Genomic DNA, 24,792 nt, shown 5'->3' on the forward strand with positions numbered 1-24,792 from the left:
TTCCGTGAATTTTGTAAGTTAACAAGGCAACATTCCAGTTTTTAAAAAACACACGATGAAAACAAATGCTTTTTCCACTCATGACCTGTCTTTTGGTCAACAAATTTTAAAATATAATCTCATATATAGATTCTTAAGATGAATACATATCAGACATCTACTGATAGGAAATCCTAAATAACTCTATTTTAAAGTCATTCCTTGGCACATGTATAAAACTTAGCCATTCATGAATGATTAAGGCAAATTTGCATGTTAATGAAACAGGCACGTTGCTTGTTTTTACATAAACAATCGAATGGTGGCGGAACATGTGATCCTGCAGTATGTAGGGTGCCTTCAGCCTTTCTCAGGGTTGATCAGTGTCTTTATGTCATAACTGTCAATACTGAGAATGCCACTCGATACAGCGAGGTGTTGCAAAGCAGCAAGGCTCTTGTGAGGGCCCTTTCAGACATTTCTTAAAATTATGTCCTCATCCCAAGTCAAGGTACGCTTAGCAATCGTGGAATGAAACTTAAGACAGCACATCAAACAGCGTTGTTCAAAATTAAACATTCCATGCAACGCATACCACTCGGACACTTAAACACTAAGGGATGTTAGCAGGGCCGTGTTAAAGGCCTTGTTCCCCACCACAGAGCCATCAGGAAGCGGAGAGGTTTGTATGCCTAGGGAAATCACATCAGCAGTAATGTACAATAGTAGTCTGTAATCGCATCCAAGGCCCTTCAGGCACTGCTCATTGACGTCTGTGTCATGGCATGTGACCGCACATGCTATACCAAGGATGCGCGTTGCGTGTTCAGAACCCAGGCTACAGAGACGCCGCCCCGTGCAGCTCAGGTGAGCGCCACCAGAAACCAATCCGTTTCTTTTCGTTTTCGGCTTTGATTTTGAATTGACTTCATAATCACCACGGTTATACAGCGCACGGGGTCAGAAGCCATGGTTTCAAAAGCGTTGCTCTATGTGAAGCTCAAGGCTCTTTGTTTATTGAACGTTTACTGTAGGAGTTTACTTGGAGTATCTCAATTAGTACTGATCCCTACGCCGCTAAGTGTATGTGTTACTGTCCCAAGTTAAAGAAGCGTTAGATACGTATGCAGAGAGGTGAGACGAGTGAAACCCAAATGCATTTTATTTCAGTCCCTGGGAAGGGCTCTTCCCTCTGTCCCTCTGCTTGACTGTGAGCTTGCACCAGTTACCTGAGAGCAAATTTATCAGCTGCCCTGTTTGGGAAGGACACAGTTGACCAAACATCTCACACTGCTTCTTTTATCCCTTATCTTTCTTAGGCCGCCTCGGGATTTAGACTCCAAGGCTTGCATTTCTATTGGAAACCAGGTGAGAAAAGTCACGGCGCACCCATTGGCCCTTTGATCTCTTTGTATGCACGCACCGCTTCCCCACTGGACACTGAAAAATCCGTTCCTCATGACGGAGAGTCGGGGGATGGGCTAAGAAAGGATGTTGAGTTACAAGGGAAAGGACTGAACGGTACTTTTGCTGTTTCGAATGGTGAATCGCCATCAAGCAGTTGTGATCTGCAAGGAAGGCATCTGAGTGCAGCTGATGCTTCTCTTGGGATGGTGTTTCTCAAAGCCACACAGGTCTAGTTGCTGTTATCCAGTAGAGATTCTAAGGGGCTGCCGTGTAGATAGATGGAAAGGCACAGTTTGAAAGACGAGTTGGGGTAGGGGATTTAGCTCAGTGGTAGAGCGCTTGCCTAGCAAGCACAAGGCCCTAGGTTCGGTCCCCAGCTCCGAAAAAAAGAAAAGAAAAAAAAAAAAAAAGAAAGAAAGACGAGTTGGGTGGCGTCCCGTCTGTTACTGGGGACAAGCAGGTCATCTACCACGGGATCCTGAACATTTCCTGGTACTCCTGGCTTTGAGTGGCCCCTTGAAAGGACTTGCGGCCGAGATATCACCCCAAGGACACCAGAAGGAAACGTACGGATATGGGGGTAGCCTACTTGGTGGTGTCCTGTGTCGTACTCACTTTCCTCTTGTGTCACTACTTTCCCTCCTCGCAGAACTTTGAGGTGAAGGCCGATGACTTGGAGCCTATAGTGGAGCTGGGACGAGGTGCGTACGGGGTGGTGGAGAAGATGCGTCACGTGCCCAGCGGGCAGATCATGGCGGTGAAGGTAGAGTTGACATTCCGCAAAGCGTTCTATGTCTTCAGTGTGTGTGCTTGCCCATCTCGACTGTGAATGGCCGTTTATTTTTTATTCCAGAAGCAAAACAACCCACAATAGACTACAAAAAAAAAACAAAACAAAAAACAAAAAACAAAGAAGTACTCTTTTTGTGGATCTTGAGCTTTGAGGAAGGTGTTCTGTTGGCCTGAGTCATATCAACTTTTTTTAAAATTATTTATTTTATATATATGAGTACACTGCAGCTCTTCAGACACACCAGAAGAGGACATTGAATCCCATTACAGATGGTTGTGAGACACGATGTGGTTGCTGGGATTTGAACTCAGGACCTCTGGAAGAGTCAGTGCTCTTAACCACTGAGCCATCTCTCCAGCCCCGAGGCATATCAACTTTATATTTATTTTCTAAGTCTTCCTTGTCTCCCACTTTTAAGTTTTTAAAGAATTTTTTTTGAGAGAGAGAGAGAAGGGGGGGCAGACAGACAGACAGACAGACAGACACTATATGCCCACAGATACAGGCACACTTGGAGGCATAAGATCCCCTGGAGCTGGAATGATAGGCAATTGTGAACCACTTTGATTTGGGGCCAGGAATTGAAAATTGCTCATTTTCTACAAGCATAGTATGATAGTATGTGCTGATAACCATGGAGACTTCTCTTTAGTCCCTGTTACTGTGTAACTGATTACACTTTAAATTATTTATAGTATTTTAAAAACCTCATCTAATACTAGTCCGAATAAAATTTTCTTGATTATATCAAAGTGTAGTTATTTCTGCTGTTTTTTTTTTTTTAATAAAATCAGATCCTAAACAAAAGGTTCTTTAATTGCATAGTGTGCTGGTTTGAAAGAAACATCCCTCGAAAATCAAGAAGCAATTTGTAGGGAAAGGAAGGTAAAATGTGTCTAGTGTTGATTACGTAGATTTTGAGCTATGGGCAGATGTTTGGAGTCAGCCTACATGGCTTAAGTGGATTCTGACCAGTCCAGGGGTGACTCATAGAACACGGGAAGCTGTGTGTCCAAATGACAGCAATTTATGTTAGAGACACAATCATCTATATCTTTTGTCATCCAGATTCATCCCAGAATGAATTCCTAAGTCATCCCTAAGGGTGACTATAGCTACAGTACTTCAAGGGTCCCCCAAAGTGGGGATTTTTCACCTTTCCTGCTATTTTATTTTTCTCTTAAAGGTTTATTTATCTTTATTATATGTGTATATATATGCGTGTGCCTGACTGCATGTATGTGCACCGTGTGTGTGCAGTGCCTACAGAGGCCAGGAGAGGGCATCCAACCTCCTGGAACTGAAGTTACAGGCAGTTGTGAGCAGCCATGTGGGTGCTAGGAATTGAACCCGGGTCCCCTAGAAGAGCAGCCAGTGCTCTTAATTGCTGAGCTGTCTCTCCAATCCTAGCCGTTCTCTTTTTCTAAACTATTGGGACAGAGGTAATCAGAGAGTAATCAAGGGTATCACGTTGTGCATCAAACAGACATAAACATTCAACCAGGCTGCTTTTGCAGCTTTGAAATGCTTTTCCACATTCTTGCCCGTTCTCTGACCTGCACTGTTGTTGTTTGCTTCTAAGCAGGGGCTGGTCAGGAAGTCAAATGGTCAGCCATCTTCTGTTGTCTTATCATTTATTCATGTTCAGAGATGCTGAGGGTTAGGTTTCTGAGAACAGTGTGATGTTTGATTCTGTCATTAGAATGGGGCTTTGGTGGCGCCCTGGTTTTTCAGGTGACTGTTCCTCAGAGTAGTAACCATCTGTTGTTTAATATGTGTTTCCATTCAGCGGATACGGGCCACAGTTAATAGCCAGGAGCAGAAACGGCTACTGATGGATCTGGATGTTTCTATGAGGACAGTGGACTGTCCGTTTACCGTGACCTTCTATGGTGCACTCTTCCGGGAGGTAGGTGATCCTTCAGGCCAGTGAGTGTCCAAGGAGAACAGCAACGTAAGAGTCTCAGATCTCATAGCCTCACTACTCTCTGCCAAGTGGGCTACTCTTCGGAAATATTCATGTTTGCTTTTAAATGGTTTCAAGTCTTGAGAAGAAACCATCCTTTTCTTCCAAAAGTTCAAATAAGAAATAGCCCTTTGGGGAAAATTGTTGGTTATCTTTCCTTTTTTCCCCATTTCCCTCCTCACTAACAATTCTTGGTCTCCAGGGCGATGTGTGGATCTGCATGGAGCTCATGGATACGTCACTAGATAAATTCTACAAACAAGTTATTGATAAAGGCCAAACAATTCCAGAAGATATCTTAGGGAAGATAGCAGTTTCTGTGAGTATATCATGAAGACCCCACTTCCTCAAGGAGAATGGGAGAAGTCAGGCTTCGTGTTTTTGCCTAGTAACTACCACCTAACACATATCTGTTGGGTACTGTTTCAGCGGGAGGCTGAGCAAATGCTTTTCTTACCAGTCTCTGGGCAGTACATGCAGCCATTGACCTGGTTTGATAAACCATGTCCAATGCTTCTGTCTTAATTTTGTTTCTTTGAAACCCCAAAACCTCAAACAAAACAAACACAAAACAATAACAAGACCCTGACAAGAGCCACCTTAAGGTAGAAAGGGTTTCTTTAGCTCACAATTCCAGGTTACAGACCATTATAGAGAAGTCAAGGCGTGAGGAAGTCTAAGTAGCTAGTCATAGTGCATCTATAGTTAAGGGCACACAGCACTCACATGCATTTTGCTTTCTATATTCTTATACAATCCAGAATCTCCTAGAGAAATGGAACCTGTGGACAGGGTCAAGACAATCTTCCACAGACCAATCTCTCTTTAGACTCTCCTTCAAAGTGATTCTGGATTGCGTCGTGTTGACAATTAAAACTCACCACCATGGCCTCCACACCTGTATTCATCATCTTTGACCTAGCTGAGTACAGACTGTAGTTCAAGATTTATCCATTTCATAAATAAAAACATCTGTCTTCAGAGACTATCAGATCCCATTACAGAATCAGATCCCATTACAGAATCAGATCCCATTACAGAATCAGATCCCATTATAGTTGTGAGCCACCATGTGGTTGCTGGGAATTGAACTCAGGACCTCTGGAAGAGCAGGCAGTGAGTGCTCTTAACCACTGAGCCATCTCTCCAGCCCTAATGTTTTCTTAACACTAAGGTGTAAAAAGAATTAGAAGACAAGGCAACCTTAATGGCTGCCAAGGTTTGGGAAGGTGGAGGACAATGACGGTTAAGAGAGCTGAAGTGGCTGCTTTAAGATACAATCTTACAATTGTATCCATTCTAAGATACAATCCTCCTTCGTGGAGGCAAACAATTTAGGTAACTTCCTTTTGTTTTCCCCATTAGGGCCACTACTACTTGAGAAAAAGCACTCATTCAGCAACCTTAAGCAGGGAGCCTTAATAAAATTGAATACACTTAGCATTCAGCTTCTTTCTAGTGATGGCTCAATAAATCCACTCTGTTTCTCTTGCAGATTGTAAAAGCATTAGAACATTTACACAGTAAGCTCTCTGTTATCCATCGAGGTAAGCATGTGTAGAGCTCTCTTGGCAGTTGCTTTTGTTCGTCCCCCCTCTCCCCTTCTCCTTTCCTCTCCCACTCTTCCCTGAGTGTATGGGGGTAGGGGGATGAGTTAGGCAGAAGAACTAAACGGGTTTCCTTTAGAATTGTAGAAAAAAAAATGTAAGTAGTTGCGTTAATTTTCTATTGCTGTAACAAATCACTCGACACAATCAACTGATGAAAAGGAAAGTTTATCTTGGATCAGTCTGGGGTTTCCTGGCCTTGTTGCCTTTTGGCCAGAGATGAGGAGGCACAAGATGGTGGGACCATGTTGTAGCGGAAGCACGTTCATCTTATGGCCAGGAAAGGAACAGAGATGATGAGATAGATATCCCATAATCCCCTTCAAAGGCAGTCTCCAGTGACCTAAAACATCCCTCCAAGCCTCACCTGTCAAAGGCTTCAGCCTCACCCAGGAGGGCTAGGCCGAGGACTAAGCCTGAGCAGCACATGGGTTTTTTGGAAGCTGTTTAAGATTCAAGTTGTAAGCCGGGGCCATTCTTAGCCTCGGCTGAGACTATAAGAACAAATGAATTTTGTATCATACCTAAATTGAATAGAAATTCATCAAGGAGAGCTATGAGAACTTGAGAGCACCCGAGAGAAATTTCCAGCTTGTACTGGACATCCGGCAGGAAGAGATGATTAGAAAAGCATAGTCACGTGATCCCCAGATGGGTCTGCGCAGGTGTATTGTGGAAATCTCCAGAACAAAGCACTTCCTCTTCCTACACTTCCTCTTTTCCTGTTAGCTCTTAATTTTCATTTATTTTTATCTATGTGAGTGCGCGCGCGTGTGTCTTTCTCATGCACACAGCTGTGTGGGTGTGTTCACTGTGCACACATGTAGAGAAGGATGTCAGGTTCTCTCACTCCCTGCCTCATTTCTCTGAGACAGGATCTTGCACAGAAGCAACAGGCAAACTCCAGTGATCCCACTGTCTTCTCACAGAACGGGTCAGTGGTGTGCATGACCATGGCTGACTTTTAACGTGGGTTCTAGGGATTGAGCTCAGGTCCCTCATGCTTGTACAGTGTGTGTGTGTGTTTGTGTGTGTGTGTGTGTTTGTGTATGTATGTGTTTATGTGTGGGTATGTGTGTGTTTGTGTGTATGTGTGTGTAATATGTGTATTTGAGTTTGTGTATGTGTGTATGTGTGTGTGTATGTGTGTATGTGTGTGTATGTGTGTGTGTGCGTGGGTATGTGTGTGTGTAATATGTGTATTTGAGTTTGTGTGTGTGTATGTTTGTGTGTATGTGTGTATGTATGTGTATGTGTGTGTATGTTTGTGTGTGTATGTGTATATGTGTGTATGTGTGTGTATGTATGTGTATGTGTGCATGTGTATGTATGTGTATGTGTGTGTGTGTGTGTATATGTGTGTGTGTGTGTGGGGGGGTGCCCAGTCATCCTCAACTCTGTCTGTTATATCTCCATCCAGTTCCTCATCAATTTAATCTATTCGCCCACCCTTTTCTATCCATTTATCTCATAAAATCATTGTTTTCAGTTTTGTTTTTAGGTGTATATGTGTGCTTATGTATGTACATGTCTATGCCACATTAGTGCAGTGCCCACAGAGGCCAGAAGAGGGCGATGGATCTCCTGGAGCTAGAGCTCCAGGCTGTTGTGAACTGCGGGATGAGGATGCTGGGGTCTGAGCTTGCATCCTCTAGAAGAGCAGCAGCTTCTCCAGCTGCTGAGGCTTCTCTGTGGCCTCTAAAGTCATGTTTCGTATACATGTTTTTAATAACATTAAGAAGACCTAAGAGTCATCTAGGAAAATCTATCCTGTAAAAATTCTATGTAAGGATTCTCAGTAATAGATAACTAGAAAAACTCCAAACCAACATTCTGGAAATAGGAAAGCACCATAAATAAAAATAGTATCAAGAAAAAAAGAGGAGCTCATTATTGCTGGAAGGTTCTAGACAGGGGCAGCTTATACTTTGTACTTTAAGTGTGTTGTTGAGGAAATACTTCTGGGGATCAAGGACTGTGCTTGGGGTATTTCTTAAACTGTGAACTTGGATATTATATAAAAAGCCCTGTACAGCATACCTGCCACCGTGAGCATTATTTGGTACCAGTGAAGCTAGGAAAAATAGGAGCGGGGAGTATAAGTAGGAAGTGGGCTAGAGATAAGACCAAGCGTACAGATTATCTGTAGGTGCGGAAGTCATTTGAACTTTTTCTCTTCAAGATATTGAAATATTTTTTTTTACTACAGCATATATGAAGCTATGGAAATAGTGGAATGATATTTGGCATGCCATCCAGTTTAAGAGAAAAATAACAAGGGGATAACTTAAGATATATTATTATTTTATTTTATTTTTGAGACAGGGTTTCCTGTAGCCCAGGATGCTCTCAGACTTTCTGTGTAGCTAAAGGACCCTCCTGCCTCTGTCTCTGAAGTACTGGGATTGCAGGCCTGTGCCACCATGTCCTGCTAACGGACTAACTTTAGAGTAAACCTATTCTTTTTATTCGATGTCATTTGTGGAAAGAGTCTCAGAGGGCACACATTAAGTGGACTTTCAAGTTCTATCACCTCTAGGGAGCAACAGTTCATCTCTGGGGGCACATCAATGGGCAGGTTGTTTTCCTAACTCGAATGGTCGTTCATTTATCACCTTCTTCAGTGACCTGCCCATGCCTGGATTTATAAGGTTTTACGCTACGGTGGCCTCTGATGAATCTCTTAGGTTTCAATCCATAGGGGTTGCTGTGACTGCACTTGGAGTACTGTTCCTCTCTGCCTTTTTCTTTCTTCAACCTCGGAGTTTCACACTATGCATTCAGTAGAGCAAAGTGTGTGTGTGTGTGTGTGCGTGTGTGTGTGTGTGTGTGTGTGGTGTGTGTGTGTGGTGTGTGTGTGGTGTGTGTGTGTTGTACCTGATATGGAGTGTGGATCAGATGTTAGTCCTTGCCTTCTACCTCATTTGAGATAGTACTGCGTCGGTCATTCCTCTGTACATCGTGTTAGCTGACCCCCAAGCTACACACACACACACCACACACACACACACACACACACACACACACACACACACACACGCATGCCCGCGGGTACACACACTACATATTTTTACATGGGTGCTGAGTATTTGAACTCAGGTCACAATGCTTGGATGACAAATGATTTTTTTTTTTTTTTACCCATTGAACCATCATGTCCCCAGCCCTTATAGATCACTTTGGTTTGGTAATAATTTTTTTTTTTGCTGTTGTTGTTGTTTAAATTCTTACGCCACATATGGAAGCAATGTGCAAAGATAAGCAGAGGAGACAGGTTTTCCCATTTTGAGATTCACGGTCCTGAAAGACACAGACAAAGTGTGAAGAATAAAATAAAACCCAACTGGAGAGGAACAAGCCGCGTGCCCCTGTGAGTCAGGATCAGTGGTGACGTTTGTGTTCCGGTAGCTTGGCGAAGACAGCCCGGCAAGGCAAGTGGGAAGTCTAGCGCCCTCTAGTGGTGAAGAGGTAACTCTTCATTCTTTCCTTCAGATGTCAAGCCTTCAAATGTGCTCATTAACACGCTGGGCCAAGTGAAGATGTGTGACTTTGGAATCAGCGGCTACCTGGTAGACTCTGTTGCGAAAACGATCGATGCCGGTTGCAAACCATACATGGCTGTAAGTACCTGCACGCAGCATGCATGGCTGCGTGGGTGCTCGCACGTGTCTGGGAAATGCACCTGCTGGCAAAACCGGGCTAGAAAATACGAAATGCGTGCCTAGGATGGAGAATTGGGGTGAATCTCAGGTCTGAGAAAAATCCTGCCTCGTGTCATTTTCTTGAAGGTCTTATGTCAGAAATCATTAACACTTGCTCCAAATATTGTCTTCATCCTTTGAGGTTGCAGTATCAAAATATCATAAACTGGACACCTTACAGAACACAGTTTTAATTTTTTAAATTAGTTTTTTGCTCTGGGAAGTCCAAGATCAAGATATTGGACTCAGTGTGTGGAGAGGGCCTGCTTCTCTTTCTTATTTGAGGCTCCTTGTGTCCTCAAGTGGTGAAGGGAGCAGGGGATCTCTCTAAGGCTTCTTTTATGAGGATACTAACCTCATTCATGAGGAACTTAGACAAATCCATAGCCATCTTATAGAGATAAGGCTTTCTGTCATGGTCACAGATGGGACAAGGTTTTTTTTTTCTATTTGTTAGAAGAATATTTATTTTATTGTATGTGAGTACACTGTAGCTATTTTCAGACCCACCAGAAGAGGGCATTGGTTCCCATTACAGATGGTTGTGAGCCACCATGTGGTTGCTGGGATTTGAACTCCGGACCTCTGGAAGAGCAGTCAGTGGTTTTAACTGCTAAGCCATCTCTCCAGCCCCAGTGGGATATAGTTTTAACACGTGCATTTCGGGATGGCACAGAGACGCAAACCATAGCATATATATGGGCTTTCAGAATTAGCTCCCAAGGGCATATTATTTGAAAAAGCATGTAAGTACTGTGCATTGCCACTCGGTGTCATACTCAGTGTCACACCCGAGTATTAACTTGATTGCTAAGGATGGGGAAACTTAAATTACCCACACAAGGCAGTTCTGGTCATGACAGAACGTCCAACTGGAGGAACACATTTATCTTGGAAGGGACTTGTGTTTGGGGTTGGAAATTTCTTGTTTGTGTTTGAGTAAAATCCCCGAGGTCTCTTAACATCAGACGGTAGCTACGAACTTCGGCAGGCTAGTGTGCGTTTTGAGCTGTTGATATTTTTACCAGGAATAATTGTAATGGATAGAGAAGGCTTTTGAATGTGTATCTTTGTTCTTCTTAGGGCAATTAAAATTTTTGGGGGGGGGGCGCGTGGATCCGAGTTCATTGCTGCCTCTGAAAAAAAAAGAGGCAGTATAAAAGAGGGAAGCCCTGTGGAGACATTTCATTGAGATTAGCCAGTCTTTTGGCCCTGGAGGCACGTTAACAGAATCAAATAACTCATGTGGCAATGGTACTGTCTCCTCCCGAGTCTTTACTGAGCTACATGGTGTTACAAATCATTTTTCCGTTTCTTAGCTGTCTGTCTCTTTTCCAGCCTGAACGAATAAATCCAGAGCTCAACCAGAAGGGGTACAGTGTGAAGTCTGACATTTGGAGTCTGGGCATCACCATGGTAACCTATATCATCATTGCGGGCCACAAGGTTCTGAGTGCAAACCCACAGACGGGGTGGGCTTTGGGGACCCAGAAACAAATGCTCCTGATACCACACTCGAGCACCCTCTCCTGTCTGAGAGAGCGGGCTGATTTCCAGGGCTGATTGTTGGCAGTGCTGTACAGTGGAAACCGTACAGTGAGGTCTGGCAGTCCAAATTTTCCTCCTTTTCTGACTTTTACCAGTCATATGACCTTCAAAGACTCACGTATTCTCACTGGCGATCTTCCTGATCGAAAAGGGATTAATAGTTTTTTTTTTTTTTTGGTAGTTTAAATGAAAGGATCAGGATCAAGACAAGAAGCTTAGGTTCCAAAACCAGGACAACAACAAAACAAAACAAAACAAAACAAAACAAAACAAAAAAACCAACCCCACCCTGCTAACGTGTCTGGCCTCTGATAAGCCAAGCACTAGGTCATGTACTTCATTTTAATATTTTGAGGCCAGATCTCACGTTGCCCAGGCAAAATTGAACTTCCGACCCTCGTCTCTCCACTCCCAAAGTCCTGGCATTGCAGGCACGCACCATCATGCATAGTTTGCTATCACGCTAGGGGTTGACCCCCGGATTCACGGCTGCTATTCAAACACTCTGCCAGCTGGGCAAGGTCCCAAACTCTGCACGGAACACTGTCCGGGTGGAAGTTTTGGCTGTTGAAGTTTTAGATCTATCCTCGGAACACGATAAGGGATACCGTACTTTCCCCAGCACGGCCACACAGCCAGTGCCTTATCTGTAACCTCTGTGACTGTACCTTTTTAGTATATCGCTGAGGTCTGGAATTACCCACTGCGGTCCTGGCTACTGCCCAGTGAGTTATTCCATGTCCCTGCCCAGAAAACATGTGATTCTGTAATGATTCTTGAGTGGCCTTCACTCAAGTCCAAAAAAAGATCAGTCAGTCATTGGGTCCTGGGTAACTTTTTTTTTTTTTTTTTTTTTTTAATGTTCCATTTCACCAAGAGACCTGTAGGTGGCACCAGAGGCACAGTGCTGCCAAAGTCTAAGAATTCCCATTTGGGCCAGAAGTTTGAAAAACTGGTTCTTTCCTGTGTTGAACTTTAATGCTGTTGGCTGATAAGTTTTTTTTATGAAATAGGTCCGGGTGTTATCAAGGGACTCATTTATTTAGGTAGGTGTAACTATTCGTCACTGGTAAGATAATATTTAAAGGAGCAGTCAGCACTACGATTTTGTGAGAACAGATTATTAGCTTGTTTTTCTTCCCTAATTGTACTTGATCTTCGTCTCTAGTCCTCCTAAAGGGAAACACAGCTGCTTCCTAATGAGCGTTCATTAAATGGTTGCCTCCCCCCTTCCCTCCTTTTAGATTGAGCTGGCCATCCTCCGGTTTCCCTATGATTCTTGGGGAACGCCCTTCCAGCAGCTAAAACAGGTGGTAGAAGAGCCGTCTCCACAACTCCCAGCGGACAAGTTCTCTGCTGACTTCGTTGACTTTACCTCACAGTGGTAAGAGAGCCCCTGCACCCACATATCTATGCCAGAGACGACAAGTCACTCTCACGACTCTCCTCCGTGGAGTCTGATCCATCACACACGCTCATTCCAGAAGCATCCTTGGGGTATGTCCTCTGCGCGCTGCAGAACATAGATAGTCCTTGCCTCTGCTCCCAGTTCCAAGGCTAGTACGAGCCAGTATTTATTTGAAAGCATTGGGGATCAGCGTGACCTGGGGAGGGTGATTGCATAGGTATCTGGAGGGTACAAATTCCCATGGGATTTTTTTTTTGTGTGTGTGTGTCGGAGGAAATAAATCCAGAGCTGAGGCCATGGGAGAGGTATTTCCCTAACTGAGGTGAGTAAGGAAGGAGAGGTGTTCCCATCGGAAGGATTGTACCTCATTGTATCACCAAAGCAAGAAAGCACTCTCCCAGACCCTGTGACGGCCAGTTTAATTTTCACCTTCACCCAATCTGGAGTCTCTGTTGTTTAGGACAGGTTGGCTGGTGGGCAATCTGTGGGGCATTGTTCTGATTCTGCTAATCGATGTGCAAGGATCCAGCCTAAAAGGGAACGGTGCCATTCCCTGGGTTTGGCTCCGGGACTGTACGAGGGAGAAACGGAGCTACGGATTCGAAACAGGGATGGGTCTGTTTCTCTCTGCTCTTGACCGTGAATGTGGTGTGGCAGGGTTTAAGTTCCCACTGCCACATCTTCCTGCTATGCTGGCCTTTAGCCTAGAGCTGTGAGCTGAGATAAATCATTTCCCCTTTAAGCCATGTTCTATCAGGGTATTTTATTCCAGTTACAGCCTCAAGGAGTTTGATATCGATTACAGCATAGGACCAAAGTTTAGCAAGGCATACGGGAAGGCTAGGGGTGGGGGATAAAGATTCCCTGGGACTGACTGAGAAGATTGTGGGCCATTCAAGGATGTCTCCTGGGTGCTTCCAAGTCCGGCAGAACTTTGCCTTGTTCAGAGCCCATGTTGACTGGGGATGCACTTGTCAGGGTAGGTATAACAGTACTGCCGGGGGCTTGGAGGCAAACCCAAAGAGGGCTGGAGCACGGAGAGAGAGGGAAATGACTACTATAGTTCCGAGGGGTTTAAAAGAGGACATAACACCTTCCAGATACTCACACGATTTCTGTCTACACGACGGCCATGATGCTTAGCGTCCTAGCGTAGCGGCAGCTGGGAGCAGGAGGCCCAGTCCACAGCCCGAAGTGGAACCGAGTCAGTGTAGATGGCGATCCTGGGAAAGCAGATGGGAAGCTGAGAGGGTGTGGGTGGGTCAGAGCTAGCGCTGGTCCTGTGTCTCTTGGAGCAAGCCGTTTCCCAACCATACTTGCCACTGTGGGTTGACCTAGACCTGGGAAGACGCCTTGAGGTACAGAGGATACTGAAGGAACCTTTGGTCTTGCGGTAGAAGCAAGAAGTTCTAAGTACAGCTTTTACTGGGGACCACGGTGAGACAGGGCAATGCTGTTTTGCCTAAGGCTCCTTGGACCCGTACTTGGTGCTCACCCACCCTCTTCCCCATCCTGGCGTCCCTTTAGAGTTTTACAAGGCTACCATAGCGCCTTATTGTGAGTTTTCATTTTGGCGGAAAGACCAGAGAGAGCTGGAATACTGGGCTCTAGGACAGTGTTATTGGGCATCTTTAATAAAAATGCGTCCTCCCCCCTCTTCGTTCCCCTGAAGCGCCTCCTGTTTCCCTTGAGTGATTTTTGTGTGGGCGAGGCGATGCATCTGCCACTTTGAAACTGGGTCACGATTTTGCTTTTTAGATTAAAAAACTTGACCGTTCGTGTTTTTATCTTGCTTCACTTTTTCCCCCTTTTATCCTCAAGTGTTTAAAGGTCACGTAGGAAAAGCCATGAGTCACGGTGCACGGTTGGCTCCAAGAGTTCTCAGGAGAGGAACCCGTGTAAGGAAGTGTCTTCAGGCTTCCCTTTCTATTTCTCTTCCCCTCCGGGACCCCTGCTCTAAGGATTCTGGGTATTTCATGAAGCTTTGTGAAGCAGAAGGCAGGCGTGAATGATTGTAAAATGCAGACTCTTCCTCTGTGATTCCCGTAGTCTTCCTCATTCATGGGTCAGTCACTGGCAAAGTTTGCCCAGGTGCTGACCCCTGAGCCCTACTAGCAAACTTCCCATGCAATCTCTCCGCATGTGGTGAGAACCCAGGGTTAGCTGTCAGTTCTGTGAACCTGCTGTCAGCTTCTGAGTCTTCCTGAGTGCTCCTCAGACATAAGTGGTAACATCATTCGTTACTTTCCCGTGTCAGACTTCGTTTTGCTCAGCTATTTACTTATTTATTTTACTTTTGCAAAGAATCGAAGCATTGAAACATTTTGCCAATATTTATTAAAAATAGTGTTGGGGCTGAGGAGAGTAGAACAACTTCCTGGTGTGTCGGAGGCTCTGCGTTCTGGCCCCAGTATACAAAACACAAGACCTTGAGAGACAAGCACGTGTTCTAATGTTAATGTATGCGCCCATGTGGGGAGAGTTGAGGTTACCCATGTTATTGATCTTTCTATAATGACCTTGCTATACCTTCCCTCCCCCATGACTCTCAGAATGCTCGTGGCTGCTCCTCTGGGATCTCTTGATCTTTTTCTATGAATTTCAGCTCCCAGACACCGTATTTTATTTATGTAACTATTTTGGGCTATTGACAAGTTCTGGCTTTGCTGTAACTGGTGGAAGCCAGCGAACCTTGGTAACTCTATGTGACTTCATAGCAGCTTGGCTCTTTTGTGGAGTTCGTTAAAAACATGTCAGCCTAGAAGCTGTCACAGGACAGGTCTCTTTGAAAGTTACAAAAGGTTTTATTTGTTTGTTTTTATGGGTATGCATGTGTACCTGAGTGTATGTTTGCAGGAGCCCATGGGAGCCAGAAGAGACTGATTCTTCAAAATTATGTTTACAGGCTGTTGTGCCCTACTGTGTGGGTGCTGGGAACTGAACCTAGGTCCTCTGTGAGAGCAGTCAGTGCTTTTAACCACTGAGCCATCCCTCTGGCCCCACAGATCTCCTCAGATAGTTCAGTATTGCTTGTTTTTGGAATTGCGTTCTCAGGAATTGACCATGTAAAGGAGGGATTTTCTTTATCATTGTGGAGATTGGGTAACACCAGAAGAGAACCAGCTTGGCAGCTCTGAGCATCCTCGTGTGTCCTTGGTTGGACTTCAGATCCTTGGTAGGATCATCTGTAGTGGCTTGGTTAGTAAGGCTTTCGCCCACTATGCTGTAAACCACCACAGTGTTTGCTGTGATGCTGAGAATGAACATAAAATTGGGTTGAAACTATCTGAGTTTTTGCAGTGACCCCCCCCCGCCCCCCGCCCACCCACCACATACACACACCTTTTATATACTAGAGTGGCTCCAGCCTTTATAGATGTCTTAGTTAGGGTTTTGCTGCTGTGAACAGGCACCATGACCAAGGCAAGTCTCATAAGGACAACATTTAATTGGGGCTGGCTTACAGGTTCAGAGATTCAGTCCAGCATCATCAAGGTAGGAACATGGCAGCATCCAGGCAGGCATGGTACAGGAGGAGCTGAGAGTTCTACATCTTCATCTGAAGGCTGCTAGGGGAAAGACTAGCTTCCAGGCAGGTAGGATGAGGGTCTTAAAGCCCATGCCCACAATGACAGACTTCCTACCACAAGGCCACACCTATTCTAACAAGGCCACGCCTCCTAATAGTGCCACTCCCTGAGCCAAGCATATTCAAACCACCACGATAGATAACATTTTATTTTTCATTTATATCACCGTGTGAGTCCATTCCGTGCTTAGGGCCAGCATCATTTCATTAGCTTTGCTATTGACAGTTTAGAACGGAGCTTGATGTTGTAGAAAGAACTCTCGGGAAAGTGCGTATCCCTGAAGGAAGCTTACTTTTTGCCCCTAGCTCTTACCCGTGATTTCCATTTCCTAATCATGTAGCTGTCCTGCTGGTGCGTTTTTCACAGAAAGCTCTCTTCTTTTCAAGTGCTGTCATTAAACAGATGCAACTCAGTCATGCTATGACCTTTCCCGGTGGCCCTAGATCTCTGTGTCAAGCAGAGAAAGGGGGTCGTGGATTTCAGAAGTGGTACAGACTGGAAGTGATACAGTCTGGAGGTCCAGGTTGGATTTGTTTTCTCTGAAAGTTAAAGAAAAATTAAAGGGCAGGAAAGAATCGGAAGTGCAATGGATAGCAACAGAGACGCCTCATGCGCTGCACAGCGAAACAGCAGTTGGGAACACACACGGGCAACCGACACAGAGAAAAAGACCTTCTGTGAGGCAGACGGGGTTCTCGAGAAAGGCACCGTCACGGTACCCAGCTAACTCAAGCCCAGAGGGCTAGGTACTGAGTGTTTCTCTTTCCCTTTTCTTCAGCAGCATCAGAGCAAATAGCACGTTGGATGAAGGAAGGGAAGTGTGGGTACTTACTCCTCATGATGTTGATCTGTTTTCCTTCTTCACAATTAGTCTTTAACACGTGGAATACTTGTTTTTTTTTGGGGGGGGGTGTATTCTCACACACTTTGTTCTTAGTGTTTCCTTCTCCAGCCCCCTTCTGCACTCTCTTACCGTTATTGGTCTGTTTGCTCCCCACAAGAGTGTCTCTCCTTCCGTGTCACATGCTCTCCTTCCCTCCCTCCCTGTCAGATGCCTCTCTTCTCATGGTCCCTTTTTACATCATGACCCCCCCAACACATACCTACACACACACACACACACACACACACACACACACACACACACCTTACTGCATTCCTACTGTATTAGTCAGGCTTCTTTAGATGAACAGAACTGATTCATTCTTATTCATATATAAGAGAGAAAGAGAGTGAGAGAGAGAGATTCTGAATCCTGAAGAAGTAGGCTCTAATGCCAGAGAAGGAACAGACTTGCCAGTGAGAGCGAGAGCAAGCAGGCAAGGGGAGCCAGCTTCCTCCTCCCATGTCCTTTACGTAGGCTGCCACCAGCAGGTGTGGCCCTGACTACAGGTGGATCGTTCCACCTCAAAAGATCTGGCTTAAAGATCTATCTTCTCGCCTCAATCTGGAATATAAGTGGGTCTTTCCACTTTAAATGATTTAATTAAGAAAAAAAGAGAAAGAGCCCTTTTAAGGGTAAGCAGCCCCCTGGGTTTTAGTTAATTCCAGATGGAGTCAAGTTGACAACCTTGAATAACCATCACACTTGCACACATGCATATACCCCTTCACACACACACACACACACACACACACACTCTTACGCATTTAGATAAACACATGCACCTACACACTTACACACAGTCCTACATATAAATACAAACATACTCCTGCACACACACACAAACACACACACACACAGAGTCTTACATGTGTATATATTAACAATACACATTCATACAAACACATACACCTACACACTTACACACAGTCTTACATACACATATAAATGCATACACCTACACACACACACACACATTTTCTTTTTCCATCCACATGGGTGTTGGACCTTTTAGTTATAACTGGCACCAGAATGTGCTCTCTTGTCACCTCTTCCGGATGGGCTAAGGGTTCCTTCCCTGGAAAGAGGGGTGATGGCACTGGTGGTGATAGATCTGGATTCTGTGGTAATTTTAGTTTTAGTCTTGATTTTTCCTTCAGAATCTCCACACAGATTTCCAAAGTAGCTGTAGAAGCTTCCTTCTCCAGCAGCAGTGGCTAAAGGCCCCTCTCTCTCCCACACCCTCACCGGAAGTTTGTTTTATTGTTTGAAAATTTCACACATGTAATACACAGTGTATTTTATCTGTACACCACTACCCCACTTCTCATTTCCATGTTTTCTGCCTCCCGGCCTTACGTCCTTTAAAAATGATCATTAATAATCCTCTAAGTCCAGCCAGTGCCATTGGTCGTCAAACGAGAGAGACATTCTCTTGTCAAGCCGCCATCAACCACACAGATCCCCCATCAGCGGTGGGGTCTCCAGGGAGAATCCACATCCATGCTGGAATGTCTTGTTCGTCAGGTCTTCTGGCTGCTGCTGTAAGTGGATGTGTGCAAAGGCCGTGTCGTGTGCAGAACGTGACGCCTCACGGCGTTCCTTCCAACCTTTGGTTTTCTGGCTTGCACATTCTTTCTGCTCCTTCTCTAGGTGAGAGCCACCGTGGCTGAGATGAGATGGAATTTCAAAGTACTGCTGATCTGGAGTTCTGGAATAGCTAAGCATGCCGAAAACCTCAAGTTTCAAGAAGGCTATTTGTGCTTCTTCTGATTTGGTCCCTTAGCCCGTTTATTGGTTGGAAGATTTATTCTCTGGGCATTTAAGACTTGTCATTATGTAGTATAGATAGTCCTTTTCACTCTGAGAATGATTTCTTTTTGTTGCACAGAAACTTTTAAATGTCAACCCAATCCCACTCATCAGTTCTTGGGATTATTTTCTGTGGTTTTGGAGTCCTGTTTTTTGTTTTTGTTTTTGTTTATTTTTAAGTTTTTGCCTATGTCGATATCTTGAAGTATTTCAGAAGGAAACAAAGAAACAGTGATTTAAAAATACCTCCTTTATGTATTTATTTAAAAACAGCACAACTGAAGGCTGCTCCTTTTTCCCAATATATGTTTTTATCATTGAGATCGATCTTAAAGAACTTCTAAGGTGGGCGGTAATAACCGGTATTAGTTACACGTTACATATAAGACCACACTTAAGGAGACATGTGGAAGAGTTTATGGTTTCAGTGGGATAAGTTGATCATCACAGGGAGGCATAGCAGCAGGCAGCAGGCTTGGCACCTGGAGCAAAAGCTAAGGGCTCATGTCTAAATCTCAAGCAGGAAGCAGAGAGTGAACAGGGAGTAGGCTAAGATAGTAAGTTCTTGACGCCATCCCCCTGTAACATACTTCCTCCGGTAAGACCCCACTTTCTAACCACCCCAAACAGTGCCATCAAATGGGGCCCAACTATTTGAACGTGGGAGACTATGGTGTGTGTGTGTGTGTATACCTTTCTCATTCAAACCAGCACATGACCAGAGAACTTGCTTTTGGATGTTTGTAATAGAAAATCCTTACAGTCTAGTCTTGTAGAAGATTTAATATTGTTTTATTTTAAAAATGAGATCTTAGCAGAGAGACCATACACACATACACACACACACACACACACACACACACACACAGACACACAACACACATATATACACACACATACACACATATACTTATATATGTATATATGTATATATATCATGCACGTGTTTGGGTATATATGTGTTCATATACATATGTTGTGTATGGTTTCGTGGGTATATAGATGGTGTGTGTGCACGTGAGGGGAGCTGAGGTCAACCTCAGGCATCATTTCGTGGGTACGACCACTTTGTATTTTGAGGAGGGGTCTTTTATTCAATTAGGCTGCCTGGCCATGAAGCCCAAGGATCCTTCTGTCCCTACCTCCCCAGTGCTAAGATTAGCAGTGTGTGCTGCTGCTCTTGGCTTTTTATGTGGGTTTTGGGATCAACCTTGGGTCTTCATGCTTCTTGGGTGAGGAGCAGTTTATGTACTGAACCTGTTCTCTGGCCCGACAGTTCTCACTCTAACCTTTTCACCCGTGTTGACACAGGGAGGTCTCTGGAATAAGCTGCCTGCTGCTGAAATAGTTAGACTTACGTTTGTATTTCCTCAGGGCTGACTCTGTAGTCTTGGTGCCCAGCCGGCTAGCCTGTTGCCATACCCAAGTGTGTTGGAGGCTCATCCAGATGTCAATACTGTCTGACTCAGAGTAGCTAAAATCAAACAGTCGATTAAGCACAGTCTGTTTGTTCAGAGCAGGAGAGTAAAAGGGGCAGTGGGTATTATTTATCTTTTGATGAATGTATGGCTTCGGAGGCACACCGTGTGTTTTTATTCCGTGGACACACCAAATAGCCCTTCTTGGAAATGATCAGGGGGAGCTCAGATAGGCAGAAAGCTCCTGGTCAGCATGAACTTCAAGCTAGCAATCCTCAAGACAGCGAGGATCGGGTTTGTAGTGTCAGCCATGGTCAGGAGATGCACCCTTTGGAAGGGGAATTAGAGAAATCAGCTAATTGTACACTTGAAAATGACAAGCCACTCGGACATTCAAAAGCCAGACTTCCATTCAAGAAGAAAGTGGTGTACCTTTGAACTCCAAGGTTGTTATTTTATATTGAGTTTCAAGCATTTTCTACTAAACATGGAAAGTTTGCTTCCACCCCAACTTTATCTTGGGTATTTTACTATTACTCCTAGTGCCTCTTTGGAAGTGATTTTGATTGAAAAGATGGAAAGAAGAGGCTATATTATTTCACTCTTTCACCAAATAGTCTTACTTTGCTTTCTTTCTTTTCTTCCTTCTTCTCACCCTCCCTCCCTCCACACCTCCCTCTCCTCCTTCCTTCTTCCTCCACCTCCCTCCCTCCCTCTTGTCTCTCTCTTTCTGTAGCTTTGTCTCTGTCTCTTTCTCTGTCTCTCTGTCTCTCTGTCTCTCTTTCTCTCTCTCTCTCTCTCTCTCTCTCTCTCTCTCTCTCTATTTCTCTGCCTCTAACTCTTTCTCTGTTATTCCTTTCTTTTTCGATAGAGTTTTACTGTATACACTAGGCTGTCCTAAAAGTCCCTGTGTAGCCCAGGCTGGCCTTGATTCTGTAATCCTCCTGCTCCAACCTCCCGAGTACTGGAATTGCAGACATCATTATGAAGGCCGGCCACTGTGAAAGACCTTTTCATTAGAATTCTGTAGTTGGGGGTAAACTTTCCCTTCTGATTAGGGAGGTTAAGAGGTAACTTAATGGCAGTTGAGCAATAGCCTGTGAGGTCTGAAGGATCTTACATACTTTGTGCCTGGTCAACCAGGGGATGACTTTACCCACATTAAAAAGAAAATGGATTCAAGCAAGAGAGGAAGTTTTATAAACTGTTCTGGGGAGGAAAGTGTCCTGTCTCACGGTCACTTTTACTTAAAACTTGAAAGCCCAGAGGCTGAGGATGTAGCTTGGTGACAGAGTGCTTGCCTAATCTGTGCAAGGTCCCGGATTCTTTCTGTAAAGTCACAATGGATCTTTAAGGCCTTTAGCCAACCGGGAAGAGAGAACCCTTTTGTGGCACAATAAACGGAGCCAGACACCAGCACTGGCTGGTTGCAAGGAGAATTCTTTATGTTAGCACTTCAAGGTCAAGGTATTCCTCTTGACTAACCAATCTCTTCGTTCTGCTGTTGAGTAAACAGTTAGTCATGGGAAGGGCCATAGAGCGTTATAGATTTAATGTATTTTAAACATTTTTATTTTTTCATCCCTCCCTTCTCTCCTTCCACCTCCTTCACTCCCTCCCTCCTCCCTTGACCCCTCCCCCCACTCTTTTCTCCCTCCCCGATATGTGTGGGGTGCATGCTGCCCTGATGCGCACATATAGGTCGGAGGATAACTTATAGAAGTCTTTTCCCCTACTGTGTGGGCTCCAAGATTCAAACTCAGATTCCCAGGCTTGGCAGCAAGTGCCCGTTGCCCCTTGAACCATCTTGCTGGCCCCTCAGATTTCCTATTTAGTCCCTTGATTATCAAGTGCAGTTTTGATGTTGTATTTGTGTTACTTTTATTGACTTAAGTTAAATTGTTTAACCAATGGAGGAGAATTTCTGGGTTTAGATTTGAATAATAGCCGGATATTTGGGGCTTCTGTATATATTTAAATATAAAATCTAGGATCTTTGAAGGAGGCACCTGTGTCCCCAGAGGATATTTCTTCTTCTGTACTATTTCCCAGATGAACTAGTACTTGAATTTAGACAACGTTTTGTTTCTAGGAAGACAGGAGAGAGAGAGAGATAGGCGTGAGGGAGTCACGATGAGACTATAAGCAAGTGGCACGTAGACCAATTGGAGAAGGTTCTTAAAACTGCATTCCAATTCGGAGAAGGGTGTAGCAAGTTTTTTTGTTTTTGTTTTTGTTTTGTTTTTTTAGAAAGAGGGCCAGCCAATTACACACAGTCCATGTATTCTTGACCTCTTGATGTCTGTACCGGTGACATTTTCAACTGGATTGTCTTTGGTGTGGCAGGTTTGCACATTGAAGGTTGCTTAGCAACATCTTCTGCCCCTGTCAGATACTGACAACTCGTTGTGACAACCAGAGATGCCATTGAGAAATGTCCCGTGGGGTGAAGGTACAGAATAGCCACCATTGGGAACCACCAACATTGACCCACAGGATGTAGGCATATGCAAAGCCACCAGCAGGTGGGTTAAAAGTTCATTCATTCCACCCAGGCACACATCCTCATATCAGCCCCATGCTGACAGTTGATCATTCTCTCTAACGCATTCTTATTTTTATTCCCGGTTGAGATGAACTTTCTCTCATAGGTTGTCTGGTCCCTGAGGCCACTAGGTCCTAGGTCTACCCTCAGTTCCAGGTTGACACTTCTGTCCTCACCTCTGCCTGTAGCCTGTCTCAGGTTCCCTGGCTCCCACCCACACCATTGCCTGGAATAAACCGGTAGGCTGCTTTTAAGTTGTTTTGGTTCAAAAGCTTTTAATTTTTAAAGAGGAGTTCATTTTGCTTAAACCTATAGTTCAGCGTCGCCCAGTGACGTCACTCTCCCACGGTTTTGTACTTTGCACCCCTCGTAGGGGGTTCACTCCTGTGGGTGTAGCAGAGCTCCTGTCAGATGCTCAAGATCTCACTTGCTCTAAAGGACCTAGCAACACAAATCCCAGGAAGCTAATAAGCTGTCACACTGTGGTTCTCAAACTTTATCGCTGATTCTCTTCCCGTTCATGTATGATCTTCTGGCCCAGTGACTACAGGAAGCTATCGGTTATTTTGTACATCTTCGCTTTCAAGGGCATTCTTTCCTTCATTTTATAGCCAGGAACTCTAATGTGGAGTAAACTGTTTCTTTTCCGTTTTAGACCCAGGAGTGGAAAGAGGATAGGGGTGGGTTGAGGACAGGGGCGATGGGCCGGTCTCTTTCACGTTGTTTTATGAGGACTGCCTCTGGTATCAAATGTTGTTAAGTGTTGGACTATTTGGAGAACCGAATGACCGCTAGACAGCAGTGCATGACCACAAAAATATTTCTAAGAATCATTGCTAATTTGCTGACTGAGTATGCTTTTCCTTTCTTATCCACCAAGACAGTGAACAAGAAGCACCTCCTCGGTAAAATAGAGGTTTGTGGCTTCCGTCTCAGGGCAGGTTTGGAACATACAAAAGCAAAAGGGAACCACAAACAGGGAGGGGCACGCATTGAAGGCAGTGAGGAATACTTAGTGTCCTGGAAGGAACATTTGCTGGTTTTGTTTCCAGGAGGTGGGAATAAAAAGCTACCTTGAAAGAAAGAACAGATAGGTTTGGAAATGCAATGGCTATAGGTAAGAAAATTAGACTGAACGGCACCCACGATGTATTAAAGGAAAATACACACACACACACACACACACACACACACACACACTCTCTCTCTCTCTCTCTCTCTCTCTCTCTCTCTCTCTCCACATATATACTTATTCATGTTAAAGCAAGCCCAACATAGTTTAAAACATAATTTCTAAGAGTTTACAATTCACAATGGAAGCCAGTATAGGAGACCTTTTTCTTTGTGCATTAAAAAAAATTAGTTATGGTTTTACACTGGTTCTAAAGTCCTAACAGTGAAAAAAAAATGGTTGTTAGATTTTTTAATGTGATTTTTTTTTCTTTAAGCTTGAAGAAAAATTCCAAAGAACGGCCCACGTATCCAGAGCTTATGGTGAGTGCAAACACTTTGGTGCGTGTTAACAAATAAACAGCTCGTGACGTAGCCGTGGCTAAAATGGCGTGTAAATAAACACTTAGGGAGGAGTGGATCCATTGAGATATGATTGATTCCTGCGAACTGAACATAAGACAGAGTTAAGGGCCCTTCATCACTCATATTTACCCTTTACAAATATTTTATGTATTCTATGTGCATGTACTTGTATATTTATGGGCACACGTATCATGGTGCACATGTAGAGATCAGAGGACGCCTTGCTGGAGTGAGTCAGTTCTCCCCTTCCACCATGTGTGGGTCCTGAGGATTGAACTCAGGTCCTCAGGCTTGGCAGCAAGTACTTTTATTCACTGAGCCATCTTGCCGGCCCCATTCATACTTGTTTGTTTGTTTGTTTGTTTGTTTGTTTTTGGTGCAAGCTCAGAATAGGTCATCGTTCCCAGTGATGTTTGCCATGTTGGTAAACCTAGAAAATGTTTACGTCCATGAATCTGGTGCTTTCCAATCTGGAAGATTCCCACTATAAATGTGCTCGTTATGTGAGTTCAGAGACTTCGATGGGACAAGCCATATGGCCCATCGATTTTTCGTTAACAAATCTTGGATGAAGTAGTGATCTTCTTCCTCTCTAATTT

General features: G+C 44.3%; 1 protein-coding gene across 3 annotated transcripts in view; it reads left to right on the plus strand.

The window, feature by feature from the left end:
- Map2k6 (mitogen-activated protein kinase kinase 6) overlaps window positions 1–24,792 on the plus strand; it is a 115,001-nt gene that overhangs the window by 84,089 nt on the left and 6,120 nt on the right. For all 3 annotated transcript variants that reach the window (NM_053703.3, XM_039085034.2, XM_039085033.2), the window contains exons 3-11: window positions 1,299–1,347; window positions 2,036–2,149; window positions 3,969–4,088; window positions 4,348–4,464; window positions 5,641–5,692; window positions 9,245–9,372; window positions 10,792–10,869; window positions 12,246–12,385; window positions 24,106–24,151. In NM_053703.3, the coding sequence (NP_446155.1) occupies window positions 1,299–1,347; window positions 2,036–2,149; window positions 3,969–4,088; window positions 4,348–4,464; window positions 5,641–5,692; window positions 9,245–9,372; window positions 10,792–10,869; window positions 12,246–12,385; window positions 24,106–24,151 (844 nt within the window). The remainder of the gene's footprint in view (window positions 1–1,298; window positions 1,348–2,035; window positions 2,150–3,968; window positions 4,089–4,347; window positions 4,465–5,640; window positions 5,693–9,244; window positions 9,373–10,791; window positions 10,870–12,245; window positions 12,386–24,105; window positions 24,152–24,792) is intronic.

The sequence above is a fragment of the Rattus norvegicus genome, chromosome 10 (genome assembly GCF_036323735.1).
Source record: "Rattus norvegicus strain BN/NHsdMcwi chromosome 10, GRCr8, whole genome shotgun sequence".
Lineage (NCBI taxonomy): Eukaryota > Metazoa > Chordata > Mammalia > Rodentia > Muridae > Rattus > Rattus norvegicus.